A 22,528-nucleotide genomic window follows, 5' to 3' on the forward strand; every position below is an offset into this window, starting at 1 on the left:
AATAGCTCAGCAATTTCTCATTTCAGTTCTTTTAGAACCCTTGGGTGAAAGGCATCCAGTCCCGGAGATTTGTTAACATTAAGTTTTTCTATTTGTTCCAAAACCTCCTCTAATGACACTTCAATCCAGGACAGTTCCTCAGATTCATCAGCCACAAAGGACGGTGCAAATTTGGGAATCTCCCCAACCTCCTCAGCCGTGAAGACTGAAGCAAAGAAATCATTTAGTTTCTCTGCAGTGGCTTTATCGTCCTTGATTGCTTCTTTTATAGCTCGATCATCTAGGGAACCCACAGGTTTTTTAGCTGCTTCTAATGTACTTAAAAAACATTTTGTTATTTCTTTTTGAGTGTTTGGCTAGCTGTTCCTCAAAATCTTTTTTTGCTTCCAGTTACTTTGCGTCAATATCAACAGCGGTAGAGATTTAGTGGGGAAAGTCTCTTTGACACCAGCTTGGGCGCTGGTGACCTTGTACACCGTTTCTCTGCCCTGGGTGGCTCAGAATGAGTGGTGGATCCCTGATAGCCGAAGGCTGAAGAGCCTTATCCAAGAAGAACATGTGGAGCCGCAATGAGGATGTTTCTGTGGAATATGTCCCTCACTGAAGAAGCAAATGTATGAGGAGTCACCATCAGAGGGTGGAATGGCCTCTCAGCATGTGTCACATTTCTTGAAGACCGGGGAGCCAGGCAGAGTTTGTTGTATTATTTTTTTTTTCTATTTAATATTATGTATTTTGGGGTGTTTTTTTTTTTTAAGAGGCTGCTGGCGGCAGGGCCATAACAGCTTTTGGGCTTGCTTTTTGCCCCTTATCTCTCTCTCCCTTTTTTTTAAATTAAATATGCAAAAAAGGATATCGTAGTAGTGAGTAAGTTAAAAGGGCTGAAAATATTAAATATTAAAACTAAAGAGAAAAGACTGACTGATGCAGTTAAAATTCTGAGGTATGTCTCTGAGGAGAAGCAGCTCGAAGTTCATCTGCAGCTGAGGGTGGCAATGAAGGAACTGAGGAGGTGTAGGGTCACATGCACAAAACAACAGGTGCGAAAGGCATGAGGTGTCTAGTGCACGTGCACAACCTAACCGGCTACTGCTGTGCATAACTCTGATCTGCGGCGCTGGGGCGACCCGACACCTGAAGTGGAGCACCCATGGAGACACTGTAAATATTTAGTAGGGTTTGGAAGAGCTGGAGTTAGAATAAAATAATTCCTAGGACCAATAATCCTTTGAGGTCCTCCATGACTTCAAGGGAAGAGTCTGTTCTAATCAACCCTGGTTGTTAGGGTTACTCAGAGTGCTTCATTTGATATACACTCTACTCTTAACTTTACATGTACAAAGTAAAGCATAGACCATAGCACTGCAAGTGGGGATACACAACACTCTGAAAGGCTGTTAATATAAGCAAAAAGAAAGAATGTGTACTTACAATTCCTTTCACTATTGGATCACTTTCTAAAGACTGGGTGTTTTTAAATTTTTGAAGAATGAGAGAAAAAAATGGGCAACGAATGGGGCAAGTAGGGAAACTAAGAAGCACAGAAGAAGTAGCAAATTAATGTTACAGGGACTGGGGGCAAGAAAGGCCAAGGCAGGTAAATGGAAGATAAAGTTAGTGAATGGGGATCAGAAAATACCATTCAAGATAGGAGAGGGGGAAAAAAAAAAATCTAGTGACTTATAGAAAAGAGTAAAAAAAAATGTTTTTGAAAACCATCCATAAGAATCTTAAGCTTGGCAAGATCAGCAATTGTGCAGGTGCCTGAACTCCACCTTTGCACTATTTTGGGATTGGGATCCAGCCAAATAATTTTGCTCTGGAGCAGTCAGACAAGAACTACTATATGGTAAAATAAAATTGGTTATACAGTACTTAGTAAAGAATTGAATGGTCCGTATACAATAAGCTTCTTTAAAAGTGTTATACAATAGTCCTTTATTTTTATTTAAATGTTACTGAAGACACATCTTGGTTCACTACCTCACAGATGTGATAAATCCATAGCATAACTAACATTCCCCAAAGAACCAGTTATTTCTGTAAGTGCTGACTTCATGTGACAGAAAGCAGAAAAGCTGATGGCCAAAAAAAGTACTCTAAGGATATCTGTACTAAACATTTTGAAAATATTTCCATGTTTCTCTACGCCATATCCTTGTGAATGTCCTAAAGCTCATCTCAGTGCTCTCTCACTTAACATCTCTACATTCATACACCTGCTTTGCTCACTTCATCCTTCAGGCCTATTTGAACAGGATTGGACTCCATATGGAATGCAGTAACACCAATCCTGAATTGCTTGTTGCTGACTGACCCCAAGGATTATTGCCCCACAGAGTCTACAGCACCTCCAGAATCCAAGTGTGAAATCCTTGGTCCACTTAAATCAATGGAAGTTTTGCTATTTACTTTAGTGAGGCCAGGCCACCAAAGTACATACATGTAAATGCAGACTACAAAATAACCATGTGGTTCCTTGGAAATACTTTATCTGATTATTTGTCATGTTTATCTTTGTTAATATACTACATCAAATTGTCCCTTTCACAGTGTGCCTCACAACTTAATTAACAGTTAACAACACTATTTTAAAGAGGAGTGGAAGATAAATAATAATTATATATCCTTTACATCAGTGACCAAAACAATGAAAAAATGTACTTCACCTGGTTTATTTGCTGCATCTTTTCCCTTGGATGCTTCTTCTTTCTTTCCTTTTTTGTCTTTAAAGGATTCTGACTTTTTGAGTGGCTCTAAGGAAAAATTAAAAAAAAAAAAAACACAGACACAGACACACAGCAGACACTTTTAAGATGTGGAATTACCAACATTTCTGAAATATTAGAATTTGATAAATATTGGTATATTAATATGTTAATAATGAAGAGCTGGTCTTTCCTGTACAAACATTACACTTCCAAGATGGTGAAGATACCATCTCTGAGGTTAAACACAGTAAGGAAAGGCTGAAAATAATGAGTTAACTCAAAGAAGTAAATTATACCTTCTGGACAGCTCCTTTTGAATATTTTTTACCTCTTCTCAAAGTATCTGTGATAAGATGTGAAACTGACTCATGTAATTGGAAAAGATAGGCTATTCAGAGGTTTGAAAGAGTTACTTAATAGGAAACAGCTTTAGTTAATCATTTTTTAAATACAATGAAAGTATTTATTATTTCCCAGGATCTGTTCCAAATAGCCAAGAAAGAGCTGTGTCAATAAGTTTGCTAGGACTGACAAACCTTTGGGTGATTTGGATTTTGCAAGCTCCTTATCTTCAGAAGCAGATTCAGTTTCCTTATTTTTGTCTGATGGTACTGTCAGTGTTTCAGTTTGTGGAAATGGAGTGGGATCTTCTTGCTTTTTCTCAGCTTCTTTTTTTTCCAGTTCTTTTCCTTCAACATAATTTCAATAAACATATATAATCTGATAAAAGAGGCACTATAATCATATTATTAATTTAAAATATTGAAGATTATTCATTATTATATCATATCAGTGTAAACAACATATGTTTTTATTGTTATGTACTTAAATGATTAGCATTTAAAAAGCTGCCTTTAAAATAGATGTCTCCATTTTGATTTGCACACGCTATTTACAGAATAACTGAAAAGATGCCCTTTTACATTAAACATATCTTGACAATTTTTGCTCTCAGTTTTACTAGTGTAAAACACTAGCAACTTCAATTAAATTATTGTAAATTTATACCAATGTTTCTTGGAAAAGAATTTGGCCCAAGCGTACATAACACATATATACATCAATACACACATATGCACACATGCATCATGTGCACACACCCCAGCTGAACAAGTATCAAAATTTCCACTTTTGTATTTTTTGGAGTCTGATTCAAAAAGTTTTGCCATTTCTGCAGGTGAATATAGGGTTCCATGTGCAAAATAACAAAAAATGTCACCTAATGGGGAAATTTGTTTGCCTCTACAGACTAATACTGATCTTTGTCAATAAAACATATAATTAGAGAATGTTTCTGTCTATATAAAAATTTGCACTAAGAATGAAAAATGTGTTAGTTTTCTACAAACATGCAAAAAATTAGATTATTCAGTGATAGTAAGGTTGGTTTTTTTTTTTTTACACAGCTCCCTTCTGAATTATAAAGGCCTAACCACATATTTTAACATTAAAGTTTCCATATGAAACACGAATTCAAAAACTTACTTTTATTCTGCTTTTTAACAATTTCTTCGAGTAAGATTTCCTTAATCCTTTTACATAGAAGGTTCTTTTCTGTCTCACCATTGACTTTCACTAGAATATTTTGCTGCACTGAAAACCATTTCTCTAGTTTTGGCCAGTTGTCTAGAAAGCCTGCAATTCTGTGAAATCATATCAATGTATAATTTTAAAATTCAAATATTAAAAGAAATAAAGAATAAAATCTTATTCCCAACCCAACAAACAGATTTAACAGCATAATGTCTAGCCTAAATTGAATATCAATCCTGCAGATATTCTGGATGCAGAGCTCCCTGTGTAGATCAGGCCACAAGGGAAATCAATCTTATGTTACATCATCATTACAAATCAGTAATTAATAGTTATTTAATACAAACTAATGATACATTTGAGGGATGCAAGTTGTCCCTTTAAATTTGCTCATGATACAAAATTAAATATTTGGCGCAAATGATTTTAAGAGAAAGTATAGCATTACTTTTGTATATAAATATAAAAAAGGACAAAAGTCCAATTTTGGAAATCTAGTACCTAAATCAAATTTAGACATAATGCATTTATGTATATGTAAATAGTTGTTTTGATATGAATTTGAAAAGTCTTTTAAAGAGTTTAAAATAGAGTATATGAATTATTATCTTTAGGAACCATTTATACTATACCAATAATGAGGATACTTCTGGGCTCCAACTTCAGCAAATTTCTTTAACAATTTAAGCACATGAATGATGTCATTAGAAGTCAAGTATATACTGAATACTCTGTGCATAAAGTTAATGACATGCTTCAGTACTCTGCTAAATATAACAAACCTATGTTGTATTTGGTCCCCAACTAAATCAATCTTCTCTCTTTCTTTGAGTTCAACATCTGAAGTTTGATTGCTGTCTTCCAGCTGAATCTGAGATGAACTTGATATATCTGTTGAACAGAAAATATGAGACTACTGAAACAAGTTACTATATATACTTCTTCTGTGTTCATGTTAAGTTTATTAAAATGAACTACTGACTGGCTACTTCACTCTTTCATTTTTAAAACTGGCTCCTTATATGCTACACAAAGGCGATGGTAATAGAGTATTTTATTAGAAATACATTCTCCTCAGGTTCCTATGATTATGACATTTGCTATCAAATTTTCAAAATGCTATAGTAGCATGATCCCTTTAAATTACTGAATATTGCAAATCTAAAATTCTAAGGCCTTGTCTTCACTGCATTGTTAGTTCTAGTTGTAATTTAGGTTTTACTTTTTAACCTACTTTCTGTTCACACACAAAAATATTTAGCTAGAGTTAAGTGTTGCTTTATACTTGAGCCAGCTGACTTGAGCTAGCTGGTCAAAGGATATAGGTTGGGATTCTGTTGCTTGAGCTAGTAATACAGTAGGGATGCAGCAGCTCATATACCTGTAACCCTTCTGCCAGGCCAAGTTAATAGCAGCAAAGGCCGGGTTCAGTATCTAGGAGTCTCCTCCCAACAAGGTAATACAACACCGGCTCGTGCCCCCACCCAGTGACCTGGGAAATCTTACATACACCTCTGGGTGCCTCAAAGAGGCAATTCTTCCCCTCTTGCAAGCACAGAGCCTCAGTATAGCAGTATTACCTTTAATAACATGAGGTAACCAACATCAGCATTAACTTGGGAAAACACCACAACTTGGATTCATAGACCAAACGTGAGCAAAGACCCTCTACCCAGCTATGAATCGCCCAAAGTCCCAAAAGTCCAACACTCCAAGAGTCTCTTAAGTCCAGCAACCCAAAAAAATCACCCAAAGTCCCAAAGTCCAACACCCCAAAAGTCTCTGCCCCGGGTCAGTGCCGCCCCAGGGTTCAAAAGTTCACCCGGCAGGGTTTTACCATCCCAACCTAGAGGGACGGGGATTGATACACCTTACGTGGTCCACCGATGGCTCCGCCTCTCCGTAGGGTTCTGCCACTGACGACAACGCGAGTCACTCCGCCACACTCCACCTGTCATCCAGTGTGTCACCTCAGCTGTCCCACGAAGTGTCCAGCTCCGCCAGCCGTCTCGGTCCACGTCCCTGGCCGCCAGCTGGTTGCTCCTGCAGCTGCTCCACTGGCTGTCTGCTGCCGCTCCTACCGGCTGCAGGTCGTCCCCGCCATCCACTCTGCTGTCCGCCTGCACCTGCCGGTCATCCCCGCAAACCGCTCTGCTGTCCACCTGCGCTTGCTGATTGTCCCGGCAAACCGCTCTGCTGTCCGCCTGCGCTTGTTGGTTGTCCCTGCAAACTGCTCTGCTGTCCGCTCTGCTGTCCTCCTGCACTTGTTGGTTGTTCCTGTAAGCTGCTCTGCTAGTAGCTCAGCAGCATAGCATCAGGCTCCCCACAGCAATAGTGATTTCAGCTCTTCAGCAAGTTCAGCTCATAATAGAGGAGCCTCAGTGCTTGTGCTAGTGCTCCACTGGCCCACAGTGAAGTCAACTCTGCAGTTCACAACTAGACTCCTAATGGAATCCAAATTAGTTCTGATATTCCACAGTGGAGAGAGGAGGGGGTGCAATCAGTCTTGTTTAGGCCCTCAGACAGGCTGGGCTGGGCTGGGCTGCTCTCCTCCTCCTCACCCACCCGGTACAAAGACCTGTCCTCAGCCTCTCTCAATTTGACTGGGCTGGAACCCAGGCCCCTTGTGAGTGCTATTTAGTTTATGGCGAATCCCTCTGTCATAAACAGTTCCACCATTCCATTGTCCTTGATTCACATAATCAGGGTAACAACACTTTTATTCCCCCTGCCTCAATAACAGAGAGACTGGGGATCCCACAGTGGCCAAAGTGACCATTTGGGCTGCCGTGAACACATATTAGATGGGGTGGGTGTGTCTATGCAAATTGGGTGTATCTATGCAAATGAGATCAGCCCCTGAAGTCTCTTTGCACCACTCGCCCCAGTTCACCACCAGATGTCAGGGTAGAGCTTACCCTGACCTTGCTTACATACCAACCACTCATCAACTCCTAATATTAGTGCTGCTAGTCATATCAGCATGTTTTAACAATGTGGTCATCTCACTTGAGATTGGTTAGCCCGAGTGGAGCAACTCAAGCATACCTAACTTCAGATAACTGTTTTTGGAATTTTAAGGTGCATGCTTTTTTCAGTTAGGTTCTTTTCAAGATAATATGACCCTCTATAGCCATCATGTGTAAAGTGACAGAGGGTGTATTCTGAGTGGAGTGTCAGGGTGACCATTTGTTGCCCCCCTTTTCTTTGACTGTATAATGCAGCGTGTTTGACTATTTTATCAAAAACAATGATCCCTGAATCCTCACAAGACTAAATGAACATACATATTGCAGGTAGTGATCATTGTGTGGAATAATGGTGCAACTTACTCAGGTGTACACATTTCCTCTTTTCCCTTTTGCATCCGTCCTAGTTTTCAGTCACTGCAATATGAGGCCCACAGAGAATGGTGTTATCTGCCCATGCACAACTAAATAGTAATATTTCTTCACTTGCTGTCCCCTATATTTTTTCTACTTGGTACTTCATTAAATTATGTGGGACATTGCATATCAGCTGCCGGCAACATAATGCAGATCTAAATAAACACATCATTTTTGGCTGCTAGTGAGCTTTAGAAAAATGTATTAATGATTTTTTGTTCCACTGAGTTTAAGTTATTGTGAGACATTCTGATAAATCTTGAGAACATCTGTAACGAGCATGTGATTATTATGTCATATATATTTAGCTTACACTGTAGCAGGTTTACATAATCTGAAGACCAAGGCCAAAAGGAGCCTACAAAATATTAAAATACAATCAAAAGCTTCCCTCTTATATAACTATATGTTTAGACTCATCCTCAGCTTTGTTTTCTACAATACACAATTCCTATCCATCAATCATTATCATCATCAAGGAAGATAACAAGTGAACTTAAGAGTTTCTGGTATTTGTGACAAAAATTATGCAAGTTTATATGTGATTACAATCCAGTTCACTATCTCCTGGCACATAATCAATCTGACCCTTAGTATTGCAAAGGTATGGCAACCATTCAGTACATTAATGACATTGCTCCTTTGGTGTCGTAACTACTTTGTATTTCCTATTTTATCATGATATGGTTGTCACTAAGCTTTTTTAAATGTATGCAGTATAATATAACTCACCCTTCATGCCCGCCATACGTTCTAGTACTGTGGTGTCTGAAATGTCTAATAACAGAGCAAAATCAAAAGCAGGTAGGGAAAAAGGTGGCTCTTTTGGGGCTGCTGGGTCTGTAAGCAGGGAGGACTTTTTAAACTTCTCATCCTTCATTTCTGCTTTGTCTGGATCACGCCCTGTAAGGGCTTTTTCAAGTAGTTTTGCCTGGTTTATTGTCATTGGAAAGCCATCCATGATCCATCCCTTCTTCTGCGGTGTTTGTCTAAATATAAATAAGGAACTATAAACACATAGAGAAAATAATCCTTTTTCTCTTCAGTATGTCTACATAGCAGTATTATTTCAGCAATTATTTCAAAACAATTTTGAGATGGAAGACTTCTTACTCCAATTTCTATAACCCTCATTTACGAGGCGTAAGAGAAGTCAAAGGAAGAGTGTTCTTCCTTCGACTTCCTGCTGTGTAGACAGAGCCAAAAGCTGAATTAAGCTATTTTGACTTCAAGTACGCAACTGACATAGCTGAAGTTATGTATCTTAATTCAACTTTTGCCCTGCAGTGTAGATGTGTCCTATGTGAGGAAGTGAGTTGTAGCTCATGAAAGTTTATGCTCTAATACTTCAACTTAATATTAACATTTACAATAAAGAGTTTTCCTGTAATTCTTTGATTTGAGATTAGGTACAACAAAATATCCTAAAAATTCAATTAAAATTAACACTACAAATCAAAAGATTTTTCCAAACAGAAAAGAGGGCTACAAAACCCCTCCTCCCCCCCCCAAAAAAGACAGCAATTTTCTGGAACAAACACAAGGGCTACGTCTACACTGGCATGATTTTCCGGAAATGCTTTTAACGGAAACGTTTTCTGTTAAAAGCATTTTTGGAAAAGCGTGTCTAGATCGGCAGGACGCTTTTCCGCAAAAGCACTTTTTGCAGAAAAGCGTCCGTGGCCAATCTTGACACGCTTTTCCGCAAAAAAGCCCCGACCGCCATTTTCGAGATCGGGGCTTTTTTTGAGGAAAATAAATCTCAGCTGTCTACACTGGCCCTTTTGCACAAAAGTTTTTTGGAAAAAGACTTTTGCCCGAATGGGAGCAGCACAGTATTTCCGCAAAATCACTGACAATCTTACATGAGATCGTCAGTGCTTTTGCGGAAATTCAAGCGGCCAGTGTAGACAGCTGGCAAATTTTTCCGGAAAAGTGGCTGATTTTCCGGAAAAACTGGCCAGTCTAGACACAGCCTATGGGACTTTATAGAATGAGAAAAGTTGCCAATTATCTATTCTCTGTCAACATCTGGAACTATGTATTAAATAAAAGATATCTGTATCCAGATTTTGATGAGCTAGAGGAAGATGCATGCCTTGATTGACTTGCCTATTAATTCAGAGGAAGTGAAAACAATTCCATGAGCAGACCATCTATTTCAATAAGCCAACTCAGAGTCAGGTATTATTCACCATGACAAAGAATGGCAGTGTCTGCCCCTACGACACACATAATTTAGCCGTTTCAGAGGGGTACCTGTGTTAGTTTGTAACTTTAAAAAAAAATGAATAACCTGTAGCATCTTAGAGGCTATATCTAGACTGCAGGCTTCTTTTGGAAGAAGCTTTTCTGGAAGAGATCTTCCAGAAAAACTTCTTTTGAAAGAGAGGTTCACACAGCAAAAGCGCATCGAAAAAGTGATCTACTTTTTTGAAAGATAGTGACCACACTGATTGGATGCTATTTCGCATTTAAGTTGTGATTACTATGGATGGAGCGGCCAACAGGGAACCTGTGCTTTTTCCTGGAGGCCGCTTCTTTCAAACAAAAAACCAAAACAAAACCAAAAAACAAAAAACAGAGCCAACCCGTCTTCCCCGAAAGAGCTCTTTGGGAAAAAGATTTCTTCCTCGTAGAAAGAGGTTTACTGCTGTCAGAAAAACCCCTGTATTCTTTCGACTTTCTGTCAAAAGAATGCAATTGCAGTGTAGACATTAGTGTAGTTTTTCCTGGAAAAATGGCCATTTTTCTGGAAAAACTCTGCAGTGTAGACATACCCAGAGACTAAAAAAATTATTTAGCACATAATTATATCTGAAAGTGAACTACACTGTTTCATACTTAATAGCTTCCACCATGATGTCAACTAGCAATTCATCAGGAATATTTTTTCCTTTCTTCAACAATTGCTCTGATGCTGCACCAAGACTGGCACGAACAGACAGCTGTGAAAAGAGTAATTAAAAGGATATGTAGTACTAATAGCATGTTGAGGAAGTTCAGAGCACTAAAGTGTATGCATTCTACTGCACAATTTTTAATAAATGCAAGATCTTCAGCAACTGCAAACTGGCCTAACATCTTGGTCATTACATGCAAAAAAATCCAGTCACTTTCTGTTCACTTTCAAATCTTAATTTTGATCTTTAGGATTTGCTATTCATGTCCATTTCAATCAGGTGTGTGCACACACATATGAACAGTAGCCAGAAGATTCTTCCCAGAGCAGCATCCATCAGATTGAACCAGGGGCCAAGGAGCTCAATATAGAGCCCTGCCAAACAGTCACCCTCTCAGTTCCTTCTTTCCAGCTACTTTGATAAGGGGGAGGAAGGTGGGTATTGGAACAGACACAAACACCACATCTCAAAGAATAGGTGTTACAAGAAGGTAAGTACTATTATTTCTTCTTCAAATGCTTGTTCATGTTGATGCCAATCAGGTGACTCAGAAGCCTAAGTTTAAGTAGTGGGGTCAGAGTTTTCCACTGTTTAGAGAACTGCTTGTCTGAAGGCCACATGGTCTCTGGTTTACTGGGTAATCACACAGAGCATGGTGAAAGTATGGATGGAGGGCCATTTTGCCCCTCAGAAGATTTCCTGACTGGGGACCAGAGCCAGGAATGCTGCTGAAGAAGCCTGCACTCTGGTAGAATATGCAGTGATTGAGGGTGCAGGGTCCCCACCCGACTGTAGCACTCAAATACATGAAGCAATCTCCAGTGAGGAGTATTGTGATGACACAGGCAGACCTTTTATTCCATTCCCCCACTGCCATGAATAACTGGACCCATTTTCTGAACAATTTCGTTCTCTCAATGTAAATGGCAAACACGTTGTGGACATCCAGAGAGTGAAGTCTCTGCTCCCTGCCACTGGAATGCAGCTTAGGGTAGAATACTGGGAAAAAAATATGTTCTACTTGATGTGAAACTGCAGCACAGTGTTAGGAGGAAAGCAGCCTGAGCCTGAGCTGAATCTTTTCCTTATAGAACATGGTACAGGGAGGCTCTGATGCTCAGATCCTGTGCTCAGACACCCTCCTGGCTGCGGTTATTGCTATCAGGAATGGCACTTTTTAAAGAGAAAGACCAGAGAGCATGTTGCCAAGTATTCAAAGGACAGTCCCATGATTCTAGAAAAGACCAAGTTGAGGTTCCAGTCTGTGACAGACTGATGAACGTGAGGGTACAGTCTGTCAAGTGTTTTTAAAAACTAGCTGGCCATAAGGTAAGCAAACATAATGGTTCTCCATATCTGTGTGGAAAGCCAAAATGGCAGCTAAGTGCACCCTGATCAGTAACAAAAGCCACTGTTGCTTCAGATGGAGGAAACAGTCCAGAATAAGGGGCACTATGACTAGGATTGGGGACAAATGACACTGCACTGACAAGATTGAAAATCTCTCCCACTTGGCATGGTAGATGGCTTTTATAGAGGGTTTTATGCCAAGGAGGACTCATCTAACTGGTCTGAACAGAAAAGCTCCATCAGGTTCAATCATGAAGCTTCCATGCTGTGAGGTGAAGGGACTCAAGGTTTGGATGTTGAAGATGACCATCTCAGAAGGCCCTGGAAGAGGGCAGGGTTACTGGGGTTTCCACTGACACATCTTGGAGAGATGTGTATCAGTGCTGATGGGGCCAGGTTGGCGAAATCAATAAGACCTGAGCTCATTCCCTCCAGATTTTGAGGAGTTCCTTGTGACTGAGCAGTATGGATGGAAAGGTGTATGAGAGAACCTCATAAATGGAGGAGGATTGCGTCCATGCTGGAGCCTAAGCAGTGATTGAAATTACAACTTCTGGATGAAGGGGCCATTTGTGGCTGTGAAATGACCTGCTGAAGTGGTCCACCAGCTCATTCTGGACTGCAGGAAGATACAAAGCTTGCAGGTGTATTGAATGTTCTACACAGAAGTCCCATAGCATGAGGGCTTCCTTGCACAGGAGAGAGGAGTTCACACCCCTGTTTTTTATATAGAATGCTGTTACTGTGTTGTTGCTATTGTGTTTTCCATCATGACTGATACACATTTCCCTGTTAAGTATGCCTGGAAGATGTGGCATGCTAGGTGAACTGCTCTTAGCTCTCTGATTTTGATGTGGGGAGTCAGAGACCTGAGACCTTGAGTCCTGCAGTCTCCTAGATATGCTCTCCAGCCCAAGTCTGATATGTCCATCATTAGAGACAGAGGTAGTTGCAGATTGTCAATTGGGACTGCTGAGCATACCTCCTGGGGGTTCAGCCACCGTAGAAGGAAACTGAGGACCCGGCAAGGCAGGATCACTATCCTGTCCAAATTGTCCCTGCTGGGTAGTACACTGATATGAGCCACACCTGAAGAGGTCAAAGCCTAAGTCTGGCATGCTGCACTACATAGGTACAGGCAGCCATGTGTTGCAGAAGCTTCAGACAGTTTCTTACCATGGTGGGAAACTGTCTGAGGCCTTGAATGATAGCAGTCAGGGCCTGAAACTTCCCTTCCAGCAGGTATGCCGTGGCTAGGGAAGAGTCCATTAACGTCCCAATAAATTCTATACGCTGGATAGGGGACAGAGTCAATTCTGCTTCATTTAAGAGACCCAGGTTCTTGAAGATGGTTCTGATTAATTTGATCCAGGCTTCCACTTGGGTCTTAGAGTAGCCCTTGATCAGCCAGTCATTGAGGTACAGAAACACCTATACCTGGTGCCTGTGCAGGAATGCAGCAATGACTGCCATGCACTTGGTGAAGACTTGAATTGCTTCTGACAGGCCAACTGAAGGACTGTATATTGGCAGTGGGTGTTGTTCTCCAATAGCCTGGGGTACTTCCTGTGGGGCTGAATTGCAAGATGAAAATAAGCATCTTGCAAGTTGATGGGAGCCTATCAGTCTGCTGGATCCAGGGAGGGGATAATTGAAGCCAAGATACTGAGAAACTTGAGTTTCTTCATAAACCTGTTGAATTTTCACAGGTCTAAGATGGGTCTGAGACTGCCTTTGGCTTTTGTTAGGAGGAAATACTGGGAACAGAAACTCTTGCCCCTGTGCTCCCAAGAAACATTCTCCACTGGCCCTAGACACAGGAGCAATTGCACCTTTGGATAAGGAGCTGCTCATGAGAAGAATTGCTGAAGAGGAACGGGGAAGGAGGGTGAAACAGTGGGAAGGCACAAAATTGGATGGAGTCTCCCTTCTCTACTGTGCAGAGCATTCAGCAATCTATGGTGATATAGGACTAAGCATGGTAGAAAGGGGCCAATAAGGAGAAGGTAAGACTGGATGGATCCAATTGGGAATCTGATGCACCATCCTTGACCACATCTTCAGAAAGCCTGTATCAGGCCAGAAGGTGGTCTGGATAGGCCAGAGCCCTGGCCTGAGGATGGTTATTGTCTTTTCCTGCCGCTCCTATTTCTTCTGAGAACCATCCTGGTTGTTCCACTAACAGAACCTCAGAGGAGGTTGCAACTTAATGTATCTCTTATGTGGCAGGAGTGTGCAGGCCCAAAAACTTGAAGGTGTAGGAGACAGGATTGCTGGGCCACTGGGCAATGCTGGGGGAGAGGCATGCTCCTGGATGAGGCAGGACCGTGACTGGAAGGGGCAGGGCTGGGGATCCAGCCCCCCAGCACTGCTCGGACAGCACTGTGCCCACTCCTTCACCAATCCTCAGACAGCAGTAGCACTTCACGCAGCACTCCAGTGGCAATTCTGCAGCAACAACCCAGAGCCCCAGGCCTTATAGAATCGGTGAGCCCTGAGGCAAATTTTCCCTTCCCTATCTCCCCATCGGCAGGCCTGGATTTCTGTCTTTTCAGAGAAAATCACATCCTGTCTTGAATGGCCCTGTTGGATCTCATAAGGAAACCCCAAGACCTGGGGCCAACAGCCTCTTTCCATGGCCATCCAAGTAGCCATGACCCTAGTGGTGGCATCAGCACCATCCACTGTGGCCTGGAGGAAAGCCTGGAAGAATATCTTTCTCCCCTCCACCAAGGCTGAGAATTCTGCTCAGGAATCTGAAGGGAGCAGCACTGCAAATCTAGCCAATGCTGCACATGTACTGTATGAGTATCTGCTGACAATGGCACACTGGTTTGAAATACAGAGCTGCAGACCACTGTAGACCTTTCTCCTGAAAAGGTCAAGTCATTTAACCTCCCTGTTTTTAGGGGAGGACCCTGGAAACCCATCCCCTCACTCTAATTAGCAACATCCACAACAAGACAGTTGGGAGCTGAGTGGGAGTACAAGGGCTAATAACTCTTGGAATGCATGAAATAACACCACTCATTGTGCTTGGCAGTGGTTGGCAAGGAAACTGGGGTCTATCACAGGGTCTTGGTGGTATCCATAATCGTCTTAACAAGTAGTATGGCAATACAAGAAGATCCATATTGGGGGCGGAGTGGGACTGCCAGAGGTTCCTCTCTTTCAGGGAGTGAGAAGGTGCAGCAGATCTCACAGAGGCTCAAAGCTTCTGATATCAAAGGAAGTGATGGCTGTGGTTCATAGAAACCTATGAGCATGGGGGAGGGGAGCTGACTTAACCGTTTCACCTGGACAGGAGTCCATGCAGTTGTAACCAGAGATCTGGAGCTGTGGCCCAGCTGGGTTCTCACATCCTTAGATTTAGCTGCAGGTGAACAACTGTCCTTCGTCTATTTCTTCTGAGACACTGGCAACTGAAACCAGTGCCTACTCTCAGCCGGGTCTCAAGAGGTGTGTGCCCGTGCCAGACGTCTCAAGACAAGTACTTTTCTTAGCACTGAACTTCATGATGCAGGAGTGCTCCTGTGCTGATAAGAAGGTGCTAGGAGTTGCTCCTCTGGGCCCATGTCCAAATGGGGCTGTAGAGCTGTCCCCATGAGGATAACAGTAAGCCACTGCTCCCTTTCTTTAAGAATTCTAGGGTAGAACTCATGACAGATCTTACAATAATCCTTTTGATGACTCGCCCCTAGGCACTATAAATACAAGGAGTATAAATCACTCTTTGGCACGTGCTTTGCACAGACCACACAGTTTTTAAACTGCAGGGACCATGGTATGCCACAACTCTAGGGAGTTGGAAGAAGGGTACAGACCTCCAAAAACTGTAACTACTAAGATAACTAATTATATACAAGAACACTAGAGTTGAATGTGCTTGCTTAAGCAGGGGCTATGGGAAATTCCAGGCTAACATCACTGATAGTAAGAAAGACTGATAGTGAGTGGCTCCATATTGAGCACCACCAAGGGGATTGAGCTAACAGATGCTGCTATGGGAAAAATCTTCCAGCTATCATGCACATGTGCGCGCGTGCGCGCGCGCACACACACACACACACACGATGGGAGTTGGCATAAACAAGCACTTGAAGAAGAATTAATGTTAGGCAATGTTAAGATTGAAAAATGCAGCATTTAAAATTCAGGAAATTCAAGGTAAGAGGTCCAATTAGGCCTGTCACTCTAGTTTTATATTGTTGTAATTCTACTGACTTCAATGGAGCCCATTCCTGATTTATACTAGTTTAAAATTAAAACTGAGCTTTTTACAGCAACATTTAATATGGATGGTGTCACCAGAGTCATGCTCATTTCAACATCCTTGGGCCCAGATTGGGTCCAGTGCAACTGCTTGTTGAGTAAGGTACTGTACTATTTATTATAAGGCTAACATAATCTAGCCCTAAGGAATTAATATTTTAATATTGGTAACACCCAATATGTTAACAAATTCTGGAAATAGCAATAAGCAGATTTAAAAGCATAGGAAACATGTGACAAAGAGGTATTTGTGGATTATTCTGATGGCATATATTTGATAACTAAACACAGAAAACAAATCCAAGTTTGTGTAGTAAGTTTGCATAGTTATCACTTCTTATTTTTTATATAAAAAACAGAGCCAGTGGAGTGGCCCATAAATTACATATAGTAAGGGGAAAGTGCATCATTAACTATTTTTGTTTAATATCTAGACAGTTTATATATCTGTACAGGGTGGAAATAAAACTCAGTTTACATACTTTGGATACTTCATCTTTACTCTCATTTAACTTCATTTGTTGATGAGATGATTCTTTTCTGCCAAGACCATTATCTAGTAAGAGCAAAACATCACAAATATTACTTTTACTACATTAACATTTATAATTATTTTCATTATTATGTATATGTAATATCATTGCATAATATTTTTAATTTAATGCCTGCTATCAGCATTCTCTGCACTAGTCAGAACAGAAGGAGAGGCTCACAAGCCTGCTGATGGGAAGGTGGAGTGCGGATAAAAGGGACAGTTGCCATGGGGTCCAGTGATTCAAAAGGGCCCAGGGTTCCCAGCTGCTGCAGCCGCCACTACTGCAGAAGCAGCAGTGGTTGGAGCCCCAGGTCCTTTAAATTGTCACTAGAACTATGTGTGGTGCACTCTGGGCAGTGCTGAAGGCTGCAAGGGGAGGGATAGTGTGGTGCATTCCGGGCAGTGCTGAGGGCTGGCTGCCCAGCTCCATGCATTCCAGAAGCATGGAGTTCCCCACCTTGCCCACAGGCCCAGCAAGTCTATCGGTGCCCCTGGAAGCACAGACACTATCCAGGGGAGCTTGTTAATTATTTTACTATAATTTCTCCATTTCAGTCTATTTATTTGTTTAATTTAAGAGACCATCCATTGAACTATTACATTAATAGACTTTGCTCCTGAGAGCTGATTTCAATAGGGCAACTTGCATCAGTAAGGATCACCCACAGGAGAAAGTCTTTTCAGAACTGTAAGCCTCTCAGGGCAAGATTTTTATCTTCATACCTCTTTATAAAGCACCTGAGATATTGTTGTAACTTTCCAACTATAAAATAATAATTTTCTTCTTCTTACACTATGTGATGCCACAAATACTGAGAAATAAGGCTTAGTCTTTAGGCATGTGTTTCATTTTAAGCACACACATAGTCTCATTGACTTCCATGAGTCTACACATATATCTAAAGTTCACAAGTAGTGGGATAAGTCTATGACAAATTTCAGGTTTCAAACATCAAACTATTTTTTGCTGGAGTCATAGCCAAAAAAAGGAGGTTAAATTTTCTGACCAAGGGATAAAAATATTTTCAACCACCATGTCAGGAGGCTGAAAAAGTTTTGCTCAAATTTAAAAAATAAAACAAAACAAAACAAACAAACAAACCCACTACATTCAGACAGGAGACAAAAAAAAGCAAGTTTCAAGCTCAGAGGTGAACATTTTGGAAAATTAGGAGTACAAAACAAGGGCTAAAATGGGAACTTTTGCAAAGCATGATTTGTAGTGAGTAACAATCACCTACTAGAAATATAAGCAAAAAAACCAGCAGGGGATAGAGATATCTTTCTTGCTGTTCAAATCCAGCCTCAAAAATGATTTAAAAAACAATCTAATTAACTCTACATATTTTTACCTTTGGTTCCATCAAGTGATGTGCTCTTTGGCACTGTCTCAGAAACCATAGATGCTGAAGCTGAAGAAGGCCTCTTCAGGACCTTTTATAAATTAAATAATCAGAAATCAAAGGTCTTAGTTTTTGTAACATTAAGCAAGGATAATTTTGGGTATTTTAAAAGTATTGTATTGAATATTCACAGTTATTTAAACACATATCACTTCAGATATCTGCTAATCACTATGCAGGATCAGAATCATTGTGCCATTGACTTCAATAGGAGCAGAATCAAGTCTTATATAAATCTAAGAATGGTTTGTAGTTGAGGTTAAAATAATTTTTTTTATACTGAATATTTTTTTACACTAAAATAATTTTTTTTTTACAACAGGAATATTCTGACATCCTGACTCATACCCAAAGGCTGTGTCTACATTGGCACCCTTTTCCGGAAAAGGGATGCTAATGAGACCATTCGGAATTGCAAATGCCCCGGAGATTTAAATTTTCCCCGCGGTATTTGCATGAACATGACTGCCGCTTTTTTCCAGCTCGGGGCTTTGCCGGAAAAAAGCGCCAGTCTAGACAGGGATCTTGCGGAAAATAAACCCTTTTCCGGAAGATCCCTTATTCCTACTTAAAATCAGGAAAAAGGGATCTTCCGGAAAAGGGTTTATTTTCCGCAAGATCCCTGTCTAGACTGGCGCTTTTTTCCGGCAAAGCTTCAAGCCGGAAAAAAGCGGCAGCCATGTTCATGCAAATGCCGCGGGGAAAATTTAAATCCCCGGGGCATTTGCAATTCCGACTGGTCTCATTAGCATCCCTTTTCCGGAAAAGGGTGCCAATGTAGACACAGCCAAAGGGTGCACTGTTGTATGGCAATAACACATTAATCCACAGTTTTACAGATGGGATTGATTTACTTTTCCAGTATGAGGCCAAATTATTTTTCTGTCACTGCTTTTCTTAAAAATAATGTCTCTCTAATGACTCAAGATTTTTAGTACTTTAATATAATAAAGGAAAATTGGCTCTGTATTCCTTTCCATGACTATAATGAGTGTAGATTTCCTCCTACTTAACAGTGCATTTTAATGAAGGATTATTACTACAGGTTGTACCTCCCTAATCTAGCACCCCCGGGACTGGACTGCTCCCAAATGAGAGATTTTTCCGGACCAGGAGAGGTCTTTTCTGGCCTCTCTGCTGACCGTCTCCCCCCTTACCTTGCTCATCCACCAGGCTTCCTTGATTCCCCTGCAACCTAGCTGAGCTGTGCACCAGCTCCCAGCCACCTTGGAGCCCACCTGAGCCGTATGCTAGCTCCTGCTCCCCGTCCCAGCCCGGGAGCCCAGTTGAGCTGTGTGCCCTCTCTCTGCATAGCGCCGGGCTCCTGGCCCCTCCAACAGTGCACCAGGACTCTGATCCTGGAACATCTGTGGTCCTTCCGGACCATGGATGTTGCAGGACTAGAGAGTTCCAGTTTATAGAGGTGCAACATCTAGGCAGTTCTACACCAGATGGGCAGGACTGGTATTACCATCTATTACTAGGGCTAACCAACACTCCTCATTATCAGCCTTTTTTCAGTTGCTTACAACTTTTCCAAACTAACTATTTGTGCTGAAGATGTCAGACAAAAGGGTGCAGATGTTTCCAAACCTGAAGTTAATGAAAAATACATTGTGTTGCCCCCAAAAAATTATTTTCTTTGAAATGCTCTGACATCCTCTGCTTTGGGGCAGGGACTTGAAACCTGGAAAAGAGGTGGCATTTGTGTTTGGGGTTAACTTTTTCCCATCTCTGTGATATCTAAATTTAACCAAATTATAAAACTTTTAAAATTACCTGTATTCAGTTGAGATTTAATAGAGCTTAATAATTAAAACCTCAGTAGATTCCCTCTTATTTGAGCATGATTGAGCCTCTTACAATCCCAGTGCTGACCAGATTGTACACTTGCCATCCCCACAAAGCAACTGAGCATGCTTCAGAACTACAGAGGTACTTTTTCTTTAACTGTTGGGGCCTGGAACTGACAGCAAGGAGGCTGTCTCTAGGGTGCTCTTAGCTCCTCTGCTGGTCTCAGGCAGAAAAGAAACAAGATGGAGTCTGCTCTGAATATAAAGCTGAACGCGAGGAAATGATAATAGTAGACTGCGACAAGCAGTCTGGTGATGATAAATAGAATGCCAAAAGAACATTATTAAGACGTCAAAGCCAACCTCTCAAAAGTCAGGAAATGTTTGCATTAACGTTGCCTGTGCAAGTCTTCTATACCTGACTCATCTCAAAGAAGAGGAAGAAACATAAACAATATACTTTCCTGCTTATCTGCTCTGTGTCACTGATCTTTATAACAGTTAAAATCAAAACGAAACTTGCACTTACTTCATTTTGTTTCCCAGAATCCTCCACTTCTTGTGGAATCAAATTATTCTCACTTTCCATTTCACTCTCATGGAAAGCTTTGATGCTGTCCTGGACCAAAGTATCAATAGATAATACCTGAATGTTGCAAGCTAACAGAGAGAAAACATTTTGGAAAGACTGTAAAGAGATTATTAAATGCAATTAAATTAATTGTGACAAGACAGCTTTATTAAATGCAGTGCACAATTCTTTTGGTTTGGTTTTATGTAGTGTTTGTTCCCACTGATACTACAGTCTATATCTCTTATGTTCTTTACTGAATACATTTTGAAGCAGTAAATGAAGCACAAAGAATTAACACTACACATTTGAATTCAAGAACTTTTCATTTTACTTTGGAAGGTGGAGAATGTTACACAGACTCAGATCTTGCAAATTCTACACTAAAAAGAAGTTCGAACGAAGATAGTTAATTAAGTTAATTATGTAGCTGGAATCAACATACCTTAATTCAAAATTTCCTGCTGTCCCCACAGCAGGAGGCTGATGAGAGCATTTGCTCCCATCAGCTTCCTTTACTCCTTAAAGGAGCAGGAGAACCTGCTGCCTACAGGGGTGCCCCCTTAGTTCGATTTAGCGATGTCTCTACAAGGCCTGCTAAATTGAACTCCGGATGATTGATAATGGCAGCATCGATCTTCCCCAGATTGAAGACATGGTCTGAGACACTATCTTTCAATGATCTCTAAATAGGTGCAGGGATCTGACCACAAAGAGCTTGTTGTAGAAGAAGAAATTACTCACCCTGTGCAGTAACGATGATTCTTCGAGATGTGTGTCCCTATGGGTGCTCCACTCAGGCAGCCAGGAGAGCTGAGGCACAAGCTAAGATCGCCACATCAACTGGTACCACTGAGGCAGCAGCTTCAGGCAAGCCACATATGCCTCCTCCATCAGCTCCTCTGAGCCCTCCCTCTGCACCCAATCTAACCGAGCTTGCCTGAAGCTGCTGCCTCAGTGGTACCAGTTGATGTGGCGAGCTTAGCTTGTACCTCAGCTCTCCTGGCTCCCTGAGTGGAGCACCCACAGGGACACCACTTGCTGAAGAACTGGGGCTTAAAAGAGTATAAGCAAATACATAAACAATAAAAAGTCAACAGAAAAAAAAACCTTCTACCTTTTTCCAAGAAGTTTACACAGGTGCTTTTTCCACTAAAAAGCTTTCCTAAAACACATCCCTGGATAGGAAATGGCGGAAATACAGGTGTTGGGGGTTCAGGCTTTGGAGGGTAGACAATGTCCATCAATCTATAAATCACATGACCCAATATATTATTATTAGATGGGGGTTTGCTTCCATTGTGCTCTTCAGGTGGGCACCACTCCCCTATCATACTCTGTATCAAAAACAAATCAGAGAATAATTTGTAACTATGCTTTGTATTTCATCTTTTCAAAGAAAAATATACAAATAACATTTTGCACTGCTATAATTCTGTATTTCATCTAAAAATAATCACAGGGATTCACATACATTAGTTAAAACTTATTAAAGTCTGTTTGAGATGGGTAAAATAATACATGCCTATTTTACAGACCAATAAACCCATTTTTATCTATTTAAATAAAAATTAAGTAATTTCAAATCAATAGCAAAGACAGTGGTAGAACTTAGAAGTTCTGACTTCAGTGTGACAGGGTCGGTCCCACTCCTGGGTCCCAGGCCCCTGTTTGGCCCACTATATTGGAGTTTGGGGCCATGATACAAGTCCCACTTGCCTTTTCCCGGTGTTTGGACTTCTGTCCCTGGCGCAAAAAAAAAAAAAAAAAGGATTGTTGGGGCCGATACTCCTGGCCAGTCAGGGCTGAGTAAACAGTCCTCTTCAGCCACCAACTGAAGTTTCTGGCCACCTGCAGGGAAGGGAGCCTCCAAACACTCACTGTCAGAGGCTCCCCCTGAAGTCTTTGGCAGTGCCGATTTTGATCTGGTCAGCTCCTCTGATTCTCCTTATTAATTGTTAATTCTTCTCCAACTCCATCTTCACTTTCCACTGTCCTCTGCCACTGCAAAGCTTTTTAAAGAGGTCCCATGACAACCTGAAGTTGGCTCACCTGGTACTTAATTGATTTA

The 22,528-nt window shown here is 41.1% G+C and overlaps 1 protein-coding gene across 7 annotated transcripts in view; it reads right to left on the bottom strand.

Annotated features, from left to right (window-relative positions):
- Window positions 1-22,528, bottom strand: part of SPEF2 (sperm flagellar 2) — a 204,229-nt gene that overhangs the window by 128,682 nt on the left and 53,019 nt on the right. For all 7 annotated transcript variants that reach the window (XM_014570185.3, XM_075932549.1, XM_075932547.1 and 4 more), the window contains 10 exons: window positions 21,575-21,794; window positions 20,416-20,546; window positions 18,043-18,124; window positions 16,638-16,711; window positions 10,475-10,578; window positions 8,363-8,619; window positions 5,027-5,135; window positions 4,197-4,354; window positions 3,248-3,400; window positions 2,670-2,756 (listed from right to left, as the gene is read on the bottom strand). In XM_014570185.3, coding sequence (XP_014425671.1) covers window positions 2,670-2,756; window positions 3,248-3,400; window positions 4,197-4,354; window positions 5,027-5,135; window positions 8,363-8,619; window positions 10,475-10,578; window positions 16,638-16,711; window positions 18,043-18,124; window positions 20,416-20,546; window positions 21,575-21,794 — 1,375 coding nt within the window. The remainder of the gene's footprint in view (window positions 1-2,669; window positions 2,757-3,247; window positions 3,401-4,196; window positions 4,355-5,026; window positions 5,136-8,362; window positions 8,620-10,474; window positions 10,579-16,637; window positions 16,712-18,042; window positions 18,125-20,415; window positions 20,547-21,574; window positions 21,795-22,528) is intronic.

Source organism: Pelodiscus sinensis, chromosome 6, assembly GCF_049634645.1.
Source record: "Pelodiscus sinensis isolate JC-2024 chromosome 6, ASM4963464v1, whole genome shotgun sequence".
NCBI classification, from domain to species: Eukaryota; Metazoa; Chordata; order Testudines; family Trionychidae; genus Pelodiscus; species Pelodiscus sinensis.